The sequence below is a fragment of the Lampetra planeri genome, chromosome 47, assembly GCF_965212315.1.
Source record: "Lampetra planeri chromosome 47, kcLamPlan1.2.h2, whole genome shotgun sequence".
Classification (NCBI taxonomy): domain Eukaryota; kingdom Metazoa; phylum Chordata; class Hyperoartia; order Petromyzontiformes; family Petromyzontidae; genus Lampetra; species Lampetra planeri.
In genome coordinates this window covers 3,952,783-3,965,710 of record NC_136153.1, presented here as the reverse complement: position 1 = coordinate 3,965,710, position 12,928 = coordinate 3,952,783, and the positions used below count along the sequence as shown (strand labels likewise).

Genomic DNA, 12,928 nt, shown 5'->3' with positions numbered 1-12,928 from the left:
TGGGCGCGTTTCGAAATTGCTCACTTTTTAAATAGGTCCCTACATCAATAAAAAAAAACATTATTTTCTGTAATAAATATCAATAAACTATAAATTTTAATGGTTGCGGTATGAGGTGGCAGGGGGGGGCGGCATAACGACTTTGCCCCCAACCCCCCACTGCTCCCCACCCCCGTTTGAAAAAATCCCGCAAACGATATTTATCCATCAGTGCGAGCATCTTATCCGCACTAATCGGGTGTTAGAGGGTGGGAATGTTTTCGACCTGGCAACAAACATAATCTCAGCGCGCACTCGCTCACTCCTGCCGCGGCAACGTCGTCTTCAAGTCACAGAAGTGACCAAGGTGTGCGTGTGTTAATGCGTGGCTGCCCGTCAAAGGTAATTTAAAGTTATTTTCGGCTTGCAGTAAGGAAAAGTTCACACAGCCCTGATTTAGAGAAAGCTTCTGGCATGACCACCTTCCATAAGCTACACCAGTAGTATAAAAAGCCTATGAATATTAATAACTAAATCCACAAAGCATGTCTTCAAATGAATATAATATTAAAATCCGCTTTTAAAAGCACTCCTAGTTCCACACTGTAAATAACAAACTAGGGAAAAACAATCACGCCTAAATTAGTCATCTTTGGCGATGCCGGGCATTTTTAAATTCCAGAATTCTGAGTAAAGGAGTGGAATAATTTACGAAAGCTATTCCAGTAAAGCTTCAAACAACCCCATTCAACACCATTGGAACCTCATTTGCCAGTAAAAAATCTGCTAATTGTTTTTTTACCCTTCTATCTGGCAACAAAACTGACACCTTTTTTTAAAAGGAATCATGTTTGCATAGACCACAATACCTGCAGCCATAATGCAAAAAAACATAACTCTGATAATATGCACTGTCCTTGAAGTTGATTGGTCCACACCCGAGACAGCTTTCCTTAGAGCCTAGTCTCACATGGGTTGGACCAGATGACGCCAAAAGGCGCACAACTCAAAGACAATGCACCATCAGAGTATGAGAGCTCGGGGGTAAGCATTTACACCATTGGAACTTCATTTGCCAGTAAAAAATATGATAATAGTTTTTTTTACCCTTCTATCTGTTGCCAGATAGAAGGGTAAAAAAACAATTATCAACCCCATTCAATCCAACGTGGACCTACACAGCAGCATCTACGGAGTACAGATACGCGGGCAATGAACATCATTTGATAAGGGCTTCTCCACGTACGCACATACAGCCCTTTGTCAATCCGCTGCTGGATGATGGCATCCCCAAGTCACGCAGGTCGTTGACGTTTTCTGACCGTACTGGTCAGCGTGGGTTGGAGCAGGCGAGTAGCATGAACATGCGAGCATAGAATTACAGGATGACAATACTACACTGCCAACAATGGGTTCTGTACAACAATGGATGTTCTGCTCTCGACCGTGCAGCCCTGTAAGTATATAGCCTATAGCACCTGTCATGCATGGTGGTCGCCCATCCGGGTACTATCACGGCTCAATCGCACCGAGCTTCCACAATCTATGGAAGGTGGTAGGTATAAATTTATAAACTGTCTACTTAATTTACACACACACACACTTTGAAGGTGACAACTGTGGCTAAAGATCAACTGGAAAACAAAGTTACGTTAGAAGGGAGGACACATTTGGCTCGATCGTTCCGTATGTGATTTTCTCAACCGCCAACAAAGATGCCAATTTTGGTGTTGCGCAAAACTCTGGCAAAAAACCATCTCACTCGAGTGCTCCGCATGTACCAATTCGATCTTGTCAAGGAGCAAAAACCATCACACAAACTCGGGCCATCCTCGCAGCAGCAGTGGCTTGTGGGTGGCCATCGAACAAAAACGGTGGTCACCGCATCGCGCGCTTTCAGGTGTGCTTCTGCGGCCATCTGGAATGCCCTTCCTTCCAATTTTAGGAAACCGCTGGAGCTATGCACTCCTACTTCTAGATTGAAAACCGAATTCTTTAGAAATGCTTTTTGCGTGTTAGTTTGTTGTCGTTCCCCCTCACCTGGTTGGCTACGTACGGTGCGCAAAGAAGTTCAACATATGGACAAACAGACTGCCGCAAATAGAAAGCTTAATTATCATGTCAGCCCCTCCAACACAACGATAGGGCCAATAGAGAGAAATTATTATTGCTAATGCTGCAATGAGCTACGGAATGCCACACCTTGACTTCAACTGCACACACTGCGTTGCAGGCAAATGTGTAGTGACATCGCGGGTGTCACTGTGTAATGCCGGCCCTAGAGGCACGGCGTGCGATGTATTGACATCGCTGGCACCACGATGATGTGGGTGCAGTACCGGCCCTAGAGGGGCTCGGTGAGCACCGACTGGCAGTGCTGGATAGCACCACGCTCTGCGTGCAGTGCCAACCCCTACAGGATAGGGGGTGAGAGTGCAGGCCATGGGAATGGGGTTACTAACGGCCATGGCACTCTGGTTGACCCCGAAAGACACGTGACGGGTAAAGTTTACACAGGGCCCCCAGGTGGGGTCTAGGGGTGGTCACGTGTCTGGGCCGAGATCCTTCTGGAGGGTTCTCGAAGGTGGTTGTGGCTAAGGGCGGAGCCAGCCACGCCACAGAGGATATAAGCCGGGTCCCCCAGAGGGACCGGCTGCTGTGGTCATCCCGAAGAATCTACGTTCTACGTCCGAGAAGAGTCAACAACACGTGGACCTGGATCCAAGCCTGGGTCCTGTCCGTTGTAGCTACTCCCAGTGTAATTAGTGTAGTTAGCCTGGTGGTCCACCACTATAGTGTGTATTCTAGATTTGAAGCTTTCGTGACTGCAAGGATTAATATTCTTAGGTTTTTTCGGTAAAGTCACGTAAGTAAAAAATTAATAAAAGTAAAATAAAAAATTTAATAAAAATCACGACGTTTCGGAGGCAACACAAGCTTCCGTCTTCAGGTGGAACCGTCACAGCATGATTGCTGTATCAAGTAAGAGAAATTCCAAGAAAAACCGTCCTTGTGTATATATACTGGTTGAGGGTGGGAGGAGCCAAGTCAGGCCCCTGGATATTATTATTATTATTGTGAAGTTGGTGCGGCTAAAGCCACTGCTAGGAATGAGCCTTTGTTGTGTAGACTAATTTTAATCTTTTACCTACGTGGTCCACCACCGGAGGTTGTTATCTGGTGAAGGGGCAGTTACCCCTTGTGTTGGAATCAATAAATGTGTTGCCTCCAAAGAGTGTGTCTGCGACTCAGTTGAACTCACTACAAATGTATGCTGAGATGCTGGCCATTACGGGGTGGTCACTTGCCAGAAGGAGTCATGGAGAAAGAGAAATGTAACCCGTCGTATAGCAGGCCGCTCTTTGTATGCCGCTTCCAGGATGAAATTGAAAATGGGAACACAGGCGCAGCTGCACGTTCTGGAAAATTAATTTAAATGAACTGGTAGGGAAACATAATCGCGGCGCTTCTCTGTTTCACAGGTAATTCTATCCCTGTAAAAAAAGGTAAAGGTGCATTCCTGCAATTCCTTGCTCATGACACTGCTGGCAGAATGCCGCCTCCGCTCTGGACAATGCCAATAAAAAAAACTGTAAACTATATTAAAAAAAAAGGATTTTTACCAGTAAGGCCCACTAAGTGAAATAGCTCTCTTTCAGAAGCGACCTGGCCACAAATGATAGCCCTCTTCCAAGATGTCTGGTGACTGGACATTTGTGAAAAACAACTTCATTGCTCATCAGATTCCTCCCCTATACAGTAAAACCTTGGATTGCGAGTAACTTGGTCTGCGAGTGTTTTGCAAGACGAGCAAATTTTTAAAATAAATATTAATTTGATAAACGAGCGAGGTCTTGCAATACGAGTAGTACGTGTATACGCTTTGTCTGCCGAACGTCACGTGATCACAACTGATATACGAGTGCTTTGATATACGAGTGCTTTGATATACGAGTGCTTTGGATTACAAACACGTTTCCGGAACGAATTATGCTCGCCATCCAAGATTTTACTGTAAATTAATATTCTGATTCTGAAGTGGCTTATCATCACGTGGAAATGTATAGCAACCAAATACTCGAAATACATGTTGATTCAAAGTGTTGAGGGAAAAACCGGAGGAACCGGAGAAAAATCCACACAACCCACGACCTCCTGTATACGAGGCGAGAGAGTTAACATTTCGCCAACGCATCAAACCCATTTATACTGCTGCTGGGTGGACAGAAGTTGTTGGGGAGGGGGGGGGTTAAGAATCTTACCCCGTTGTTTCAACCGCCGTGATGGGAGAACAAATTGAACTGGCGTCAGCATCCATGTGGCCGCTAAAGCTTGTTATGGGTCAACTAAGCAAGAGGCCAAACCCAAGACCAAAGCAGCGAGTCCGATATATGAACAAATATATAAAGCTCCTGAATTATTTTTAAATCTACAAAGAACCAATAAATACGCTCTACCTCCCTGGACACTGTGTGTTTTGAAGAAAGGCCAGTGGCCCTAAACATCACCTATTATATAATTTTGCCTTTTAAGGCAGTGTGAGTGAGGAATGTGTTGAGTTTCTTTCATTATATAAATGCATGTGTGTGTGTGGGTGGGGATAACGGTAGTGAAGTGGTTAGCGCGCGGCGCTGAGAACCTGGCGATCCAAGTTCGATTCCCGCTCACGGTGTTATCTGAACCGGTCCTGGGCCCCCTCCTATGTCGACTCAGCCTCAAATGATTACCTGGTGCGGCATGTAACCATGATATAGGCGGCCGGGCGTGGTGCTGGCCACCCACCCCAATCGTGTGTCGCGCCAACCTTCATAGATGCTCGCTAACACCACTTGCCCCGACAGCCTGCAAAGGCCACACGGGGCATCTTTGTCTTCTTTGTGTGTCCATGTGCGTACTTGGTCGGATTCAAGCGTGTACTTTACAGTGGGAGCAAAGTCCAGGTTGCGATGAACCCAGCCAAGGGAGAAAAATCTCTGGCAACTCGCGGGTTTCCATGAAGCATATTTAATTGGACTCGTTGACTCACCGCAATTAAGGCGCGGCTGTGGCATGTCGGGGTCTATGCTCTGTCAACAGTAGGCCCAGAGTACATCATCACGCCGTACAGTTCAGAAGTTTTCCTCTGCGTTCTGTTTTGCAGTCATAATGCAATAATGTAATAATAATGTCAGTAACCGGGGCAAAACACTCCGTTTGGTCTTTCACCAATCACAATATTTATCTAGATGTATTTTTTCAAATGAGGAAATGATTTGGCACAAAGAAAATTACGATGATAGGAATAGAATGCTTGGGGTGAAATGGGTCCATCAATTCAACAACCTATTTCGATTCTCGACCATGCTGATATAAGGCATCGAACCGCATGTGTAAGCACCATTGATCCGTATACGTTGCATGACGGGGACGCTGTGGATGTGTAACGGTTGGCGCCGATTCTGGATTTGCAATTAAGAGGTCACCGGTTCGATTCCCAGCACGGCTGTCGAAAAGATCGTGGGGTTTTTTTTTTTACTCCCCCCAACAGCCACGCACCTCTGTCCACCCCAGCAGTATAAATGAGTTACACCACAATTAAGTCCATTGGCAGGTCACGTGTGGTGGTTAAAAGTGTGGATTACTCCCACCTCTTCCAAGAGGTCTGGCCAGTGTGGAAGACTAGGCCAAGATACCCTCCCATCAGGGCTCTCTACAGATATATTTAGAGGAGGCCGATCTGCCAGCGGTGGCATGAGCACAGAACGGCAGGGCTTGCACCTTTACCAGTGCGGGTGACATGCGTGCATGTCAACCCCCCCCCCCCCCCATTCCGCCGCAGCCCTAAGAGGTGCTAACATTCATCGCAATATTCTTGGTTCTTTCGGTAAAGTCACGTAGAAGGGAAATAATAAAATAATAAAAATAAAATTCTCACGACGTTTCGATTGCAACACAAGCAATCGTCATCAGAAATTTATTTTCTTGCTGTGGTTTTCACGCCTGACGATGACTGCTTGTGTTGCAATCGAAACGTCGTGATAATTTTATTGTTGTATTTTTATTATTTTATTATATCCCTTCTACGTGACTTTACCGAAAGAACCAAGAATATGAATCCCTGCAGTCACGAAAGCTTTAAATTGAAATTCATTGCAATGTTCAGAATAAAAATGATCGAATCCTTGATTCAAATCGTGATCCCCGCCCCGTCCCACTTGTGAGAATGTATCCAGTCGCTGATTTGAACTTTTCCAGTCATAGTAGAATGCCAACATTGACTAATGTTATTTTGGAAACAAAGCTGACAATAATAGCCGAGTACGTAAATTATTGGGTAAATGCAAAAGACTGCTTTAACATTTAAACTTTGGCAAAAGCGGTCTGCTTATGAAAGATGTGCATTAAACTGGCTTCTGCACAGACAGGTCAAGATGGAAAAGGCTGGACCGAAACACATCGCAAGCCTTAGTCCAGCAAAAAACACACATTTTCCTATCACAAGGAAAACCTTAGTTTGTTTTGAAATTTAAATATTAAACATAGACAACTGCTGGATAGTAGCGTTAACAACAATGTGTTTTATATATTTAGAAAATCCTCACCGAATCTCAAAACTTTTTATTGTAACCATTGGGATTGGAGTGTGATTTACAGTCAATTCCATTTAAAATCAGATTTTTCACAGAGCCCATGAAAGTTGTTTCAGGATTTAATTTGTGTGCATTCCAGCTGTGTGTGCCACCATGCCCAGCACGATTCGACACATATGCCGTGAGCCTAAGAATCCCGATTGTGCCCCCACGGTGTCATCTCACGGGATGAAGAATCGATTCAAAACTCTCGTCGAGTAGAGCAAGCACAATGCAATAAGAACAGAAGTCATTTTGAAATCCCTTCAAGCTACCTCTCATCCGGTCACTTTCCCACCTCCCAACTGCCCAGCCACATGGTAATGTTTGTTAGTGATCTTTCTCCGAACTGGCAGTTAAAAGAATTTCTTTAAAACTGCTTTTGTGTTTGGTTTGTTGACCTTCCCCCAAACCTCCAATTAGCACGGTTGGCTACGTACGGTGCAAAATAAGTTCTTATATACATGCATAAAAAGTGATGGGGTTTTTTTGTCCAGAGTGATTGGTGACTGGCCTGAGATCAACGACTCTATACGCTTGAGAACCCAGTTAAATCACGGGTGGCCGAAACTCGGATTCGAACCGAGCATCGAAGCTGTACCAGCACTGATGCATCGCTGTGCGTGCATTCTGCCTCCCGCCAGACGAGATGTACGCATGCACGTACGATGAACGTCTTTCGCACCGTGCTTAGAAAAACCGCGCTAATCGGAGGTTCTGACCTCTTCCATCCCCATCGGCATAAAATCGGCCAACCCTTGACAAAGCCCCTCAGCGGTGAACGGTTCAAAGGAGTGCACTGAATTACCACCCAAGAGCAATTAAGTCGCAGCCTCCCATTGAACCCATTCACTTAAGGGGACCCAGGATAAAAAATATATATATTAAGCCACCGTTGTTTGGCATGGATTTCGTGCAGTTAAACATTCGCCGGCTGAGGCTCAAAATGTGAGTGCATTAGCTCTGCCCCCTTATGTCTGTCTGTAACCTGGAGGAAGGGGGGGGGGGGTGAGCGGGCGTCACAGTAACCGTCGTGAAGATTACCAATATCAACAAAAGGCGAGTGCCAAGTGGCGTTGCTGTTCGGGGACTCGCACCACAGAAAACCGGCCGCATTCATGACAGCGTCGCCGAATGCAGAAGACAATGCACGAAAAGCCCAACAACAGAGCGGTTCGACAATGCCGGCCACGGCGCTGAAGTTATTGCGCGTGACATCACTCCACCGTGCGGCTTAAAATCGAAACATCACCATCTGGAATTGAAATAACCCCGAGGGCGAACAGCGTTCTGCAAAGTCGGTTACGGATTCCACGCGTAGGAATGATTTTTATTCCTCCGTCGCTTATCTAAGATTATTCGGGGGAGGGGGATTTTTCTTCTTTCCGTACCTCGTCTTGATCCATCACGGCGAACACGATGGTGGATATGCTCTCTCCGTGGTTTTCCAAAAACCGGCGGACGGTTCCTGGTTAAAGCAGGGGGGTGGAGAGGGGGTGGGGGTGGCGTGACGATGAGACACAGGCACACAGAGAGATTACAGATCCCGTCTCAAGCGCGAATGACCGATGGGTGGGGTAAAGGGGCAGGCAGAGCCACCACCTCCACCCGGCGATTGCGCACGCGACTAAAAAATGGTTTAAAGGCATGGGCCCTGAAACTGCTCGCTCGTGCCACTGATGGCGCAAGGGCCTCCACTAAGGGAAGCTCAGGAATACACTCCAGGAATCTTCGTCCTGGATAAAAAGAGCGTTGTAAGAAAACAACGCTATGAGAGGAACGCCTGTACGCATTACGTATTTATTTTTGTGACCTGCTTAGCTTTTCTATCGATTTTTTTTAAAGAGTTTGTTGTTGTTGTAAATTGTTGACCCACCCATCTGTCTCTTTTTTTACAGAATGCTCTTGCAATCCAAAAGTAGTAGAATTTTCACTGTAATTATCCATTTAACCAATTATGATCTTATTCCAGCTTGAATCAAATACAACACTGCAACTTTCAAAACTGAATTCTACATCCAACTTTGGCAAATGTAAAAAAATGACCCGCAAACGGCTCCAACGGAGGTGTAGTAAAATAATAACACAATGTAAAAAAAACATTGCAACTGCTTTTGGAAACCATGAACATTAAAGAATATTAATGTTGAACGAGCATCAATGACCCACGCACTCTCCGAGGGGCCCTACGGCTGGCTTGCCGCTTAAAACTTCACAGCAACGCACAGCATCCAGCTATACAAGTTGGCCATTTATCTGCCCATTTATTTACACAAAATGAAATTCCCAGACAGTGGTGTTTCTCACAACCGGCAAGACTCTACACGATGGAAGGAAAGAGAGAGAGAAGGGGATTCGGCAAAAGCGGCGCAAATCTGGCCGCGCGCTTGGGAGCATTTGGCCGCCGGTCAGAGCGGAAATCAGTTTCTTATCCAGCGGCCTGTCAGGGCCCCCGCCCGCCCTCCATCCCGGGCCACATGGAGGTCGGCTCTGCGCGAGGCGCGGGCCATCGCGTCGGGAACGTCGGGAGCAACAGTCGGCCACCATCCCGGAGACGACGAGCCAGCGGCGCTTTCACGGCGGACGCCGGAGAGGCGACGAGGCCCCCCCCCCCCCCCGAAGCGTGCGCGTCCGGGGACTCTGGCGCTCACGCCGCAAGATCCAATTATCATCAAAGCCATTAAGCGCCGGAACGATCTCCGCAGGCCACATTACTCACCTGCTCAGGAAACTACGAGCGAGCGCAGCAGAGCTTTAGGGGTTTGGGGGGGCCGAGTTTTGGGGGCTGGGGGAAGGCTTGTACGATTAATTTAGGGGGGGATGCAGTTAGCCCCCCCCGTTACAATGACGGTGCCAAGTCGACGGGTGCATTCATTTCAACAGAATGCGTGCGTCGGGCCGTAGCGCCGCGCTGTTCTGCACGACGCACGTTAGAACGGTTGGCTACGTACGGTGCGAAAGAAGTTTCCCAAACATGCGCACATATATCGGGCAGTAGAAAAGTAAACGGGCTTCGGCAGGAAGAGTGAAGGTCTGATGGCCAGTGGTCGAGACTAACGGCAGGACAGTGTTTACATTGCTTCGTGAAGGACTCCTCCATGTCTCACTGCCCAACCTTCATTGGTCACGTGATCCCGAAATCCGTCTAACTTTTGCACGCGACCTGGACTCAGCATGGTTACCAAATTTGTACGTAACGTAAAACCGCAAACGCTTAATCTTTACACGTACTAAATCTTGACTTAAAGCTTTCGTGACCGCAGGAATTCATATTCTTTGGGTCTTACCGAAAGACCCAAAGAATATTTACACGTACTCTTAGTACAAACAGCATCGCGGCTTTTAAAACTTACTCCACAGAAAACAGAACTTACAGGGCCAACGAGGATTTAAGAAAAAAATCTTCACGCGCGGTAAAAGTAGATCGCTTCATAGGATATGTGTTTTATCTTCAAAATAATATAATCTCCATCGCGTAAATGCGCCTTGCGAAGAAAAAGTTCTTGTTCATTTACCACTGTTGTGAAAAGATGTACTAATGGCATGAAATATAAAGAGAGGTATGTAAGCTTGCGTAAATAAACATAAAAAACCCGAGTAACTGCAGCTCCATCTCTCAATCGGAACCAGCCATCCGTCTCACTGAAACGTGCAAAATCACCGCAACTACGACCAACGCCGTAAACAGTAAGTTAATCTGCTGGGACTTTTTATTTCATTACACTTTGGCAGCAAACACGCTCGAGTGTGTAAGTCAATTTCCACTCGCATAACTCACACGCAAAAGTTGAGCCATTCCGACGACCGCGATTGAACATGCACACGCAAAAAAAATTAATGTTCCGATGGTTTCTGTTGGGACTGTTTATTGCATTACACCGGACACCTATAGTATCGAATTATATTTAAAGGTGCACGCTCCGTAAGTTGCTGCAGATGTGTCTGCCGAGCTGTCTGAAATAGTTATGTCGAAGAGAAACACGCAAGCGTGCGTGTTCTGAAAAAGTTTGGGTGGGCGGGGAGCACGGTGGATAGATGTTATCTGCCTCGCCTGGTATGCAGGAGGTCGGGGGTTCGATCCCGACCCCGATGCCTGCTGCTGTATATTTGGAGTTTGCATTTTCTCTCCGTGGCCATGTGGATTTTGTCTCCGGGTACTAAAGTTTTTCCCTCCACATTCTGAATCAACGTCAAACGTTCAGATTATTTTTCTGCTCTAAATTTCCACGTGATAATCTCTTTTGTGCCAGGTCGCTTCTGAAAAAGAAGCTATTAGCTCAGTCATCTGGTGAGAAAAAAAGTGAATTTTTACTTGTATATTTTTTTTAAAGTGATTTACTTACCTTTCCTATACTTCGCACGCCTATCGTGTTTTTATATTGTTTATTGTTGTAACGTTCTGACCCGCCACTACTGGACATAGGCGAAAAAGAGCTGCATAGCTCATCGGATTCCCCCAGTATAAATAAATATTCTGATTCTGGATAGCAGCAGAGCCACTCGCTCACACTCGGCCCTCGGCGCACGCAGATTTGTCTGCGTTCCCCGTGTGCACGCTGCTGCGATTTGCAACGGTCAGCGCACTGGACCAGCGGATCCGGAATGTCGCCGGTCCGACTGCTCGGCGCGGCAGTTTAAACGAACGGGGAGCAAGTTTCTTTAAATCTCCCCCACCGCTCCCTCCCCGGCTCTCTCGCTTTGTGGCGCCCACTCGGGTGGGGCAGTCCAAATGTCCACCCCTTTGTGAAGCCCCTGGCACGCTGACCTCGGGTTTTTGCTTGCAGGGTTTCTGTTCCCCCCCCTCCTCGCCCTGCCCCCTGTACTGTGATCGGTGCAAAAAAATTAATTTACAAAAAAAATTTAACATCTTCCCCACCGCCTCACCGTCCACCCAGAAGAATTACAAACGGGTAACACCACAGTTCATCGATGGGGCAGGTCGCATGTGTGGTGGGGTACAGTGTGGGTACTTAAACTTCTTCCCAGATGTCAGGCCAGCGTGCAAAGCGAAGAACAAAAATACCCTCTGGACGGCCTCTCTACGAGAAGATATCTCCCGTGGTGGTCTCTCCGCCAGCGGTGGAGCGAACAAATAACTGCAGGGCTGCATCATTTACTTTACTCACGCCGGGCACGTCTGCGCATACAAATTAAATCCCCGTTCCATACGTACCCGGGGGATCGAGCGCCAAGCAACGTCAAGAGCCCTTACAGATCCTTTACAAACGATGTCTAACAACGGGGGCACGTTTCCCTACGTTCCTATTGGGAATGTCGACGGCAAAAACAACAACGCCGCATTAGTACGGATCGCGGAGGGGATGAAAGATGTTTAGATGTTTTTTGTTGTTGATCCGGTAGAATCAAAGAATCTCTGTATTCTCTACGCACGCCGTTTCTGGGGCCAGATGTTACGGCCCTTATTAAAAATGAGCACCTCGGCACACGAGCAATATGCTTCGTGAGCCTAGATAAGCAGTTAGTTGTGAACAGGCAGGCGTTGTTTCACAGAATCATAAATCAGAATATTTATTTATAATGGAGGAATCCACAAATGTCCAGTCGGGGCAGGTAAAAACGTTACAACAACAAACAGTACAAAAACATGATAGTCGTACAAAGTACAAGCAAGGTAAACAAATCACCCAAGCACAGACAGATAAAACGAAACCATGCCCATCTACGACTGCCCCTCTAGACTGTGCGGAAGCTAACGAACCACGTGAAGCAGATTCAAGACCTGAGATCACCAGAGATAGAGTGGTAACTCTGACGTAGATCCGTGATATCCTTCGTGTCGTGAAGACACAACGCCGATAGCGACATCGGGGATACAAGCAGTGGGGAGGGGGGGGGCGAAATTACGGAAAAAATGTTTCATAAGGCATTTCAAAAGCTGCTGTTGGAGCTCAGCGCGTCCGACAAGCCAATGTGGTGAGCTTATTCATATTCTCGGCAATGGCTTTAATGAAATTTATTTTACAAGGACGGGGAATAAAAAAACACACACAATCGCCAGCACCATTAGCGCCGCCATCAGCCGAACTCTTCTGTCTGCCCACAGGGCTCTCTACCCCGAAGATGATGAATGCAGAAATAGGCCCAAAGATGTTAGCTTGCCTTCACCGCCGTCGCCATCAATCGTGATTACAGCTAGAGTTTGGCACGGTCATTTTTTTGTAAAATACACGGTTGAGGTGTGGGTTCAAAAAACAATAAATCGTGGAATAAAATCACGAAATAAGGTGCGGCAGTGGCATTTCGGAGAGAAGCAATTAATAAATAAGGATATTTAGGGGGTACGTGGTTTGATTAGAATAAGCACGATATGTTACAGCCCC

The 12,928-nt window shown here is 46.7% G+C and overlaps 1 protein-coding gene across 2 annotated transcripts in view; it reads right to left on the bottom strand.

Annotated features, from left to right (window-relative positions):
* GDAP2 (ganglioside induced differentiation associated protein 2) overlaps nucleotides 1–12,928 on the bottom strand; it is a 120,472-nt gene that overhangs the window by 67,896 nt on the left and 39,648 nt on the right. For both annotated transcript variants that reach the window (XM_078615452.1, XM_078615451.1), the window contains exon 6: nucleotides 7,979–8,055. In XM_078615452.1, the coding sequence (XP_078471578.1) occupies nucleotides 7,979–8,055 (77 nt within the window). The remainder of the gene's footprint in view (nucleotides 1–7,978; nucleotides 8,056–12,928) is intronic.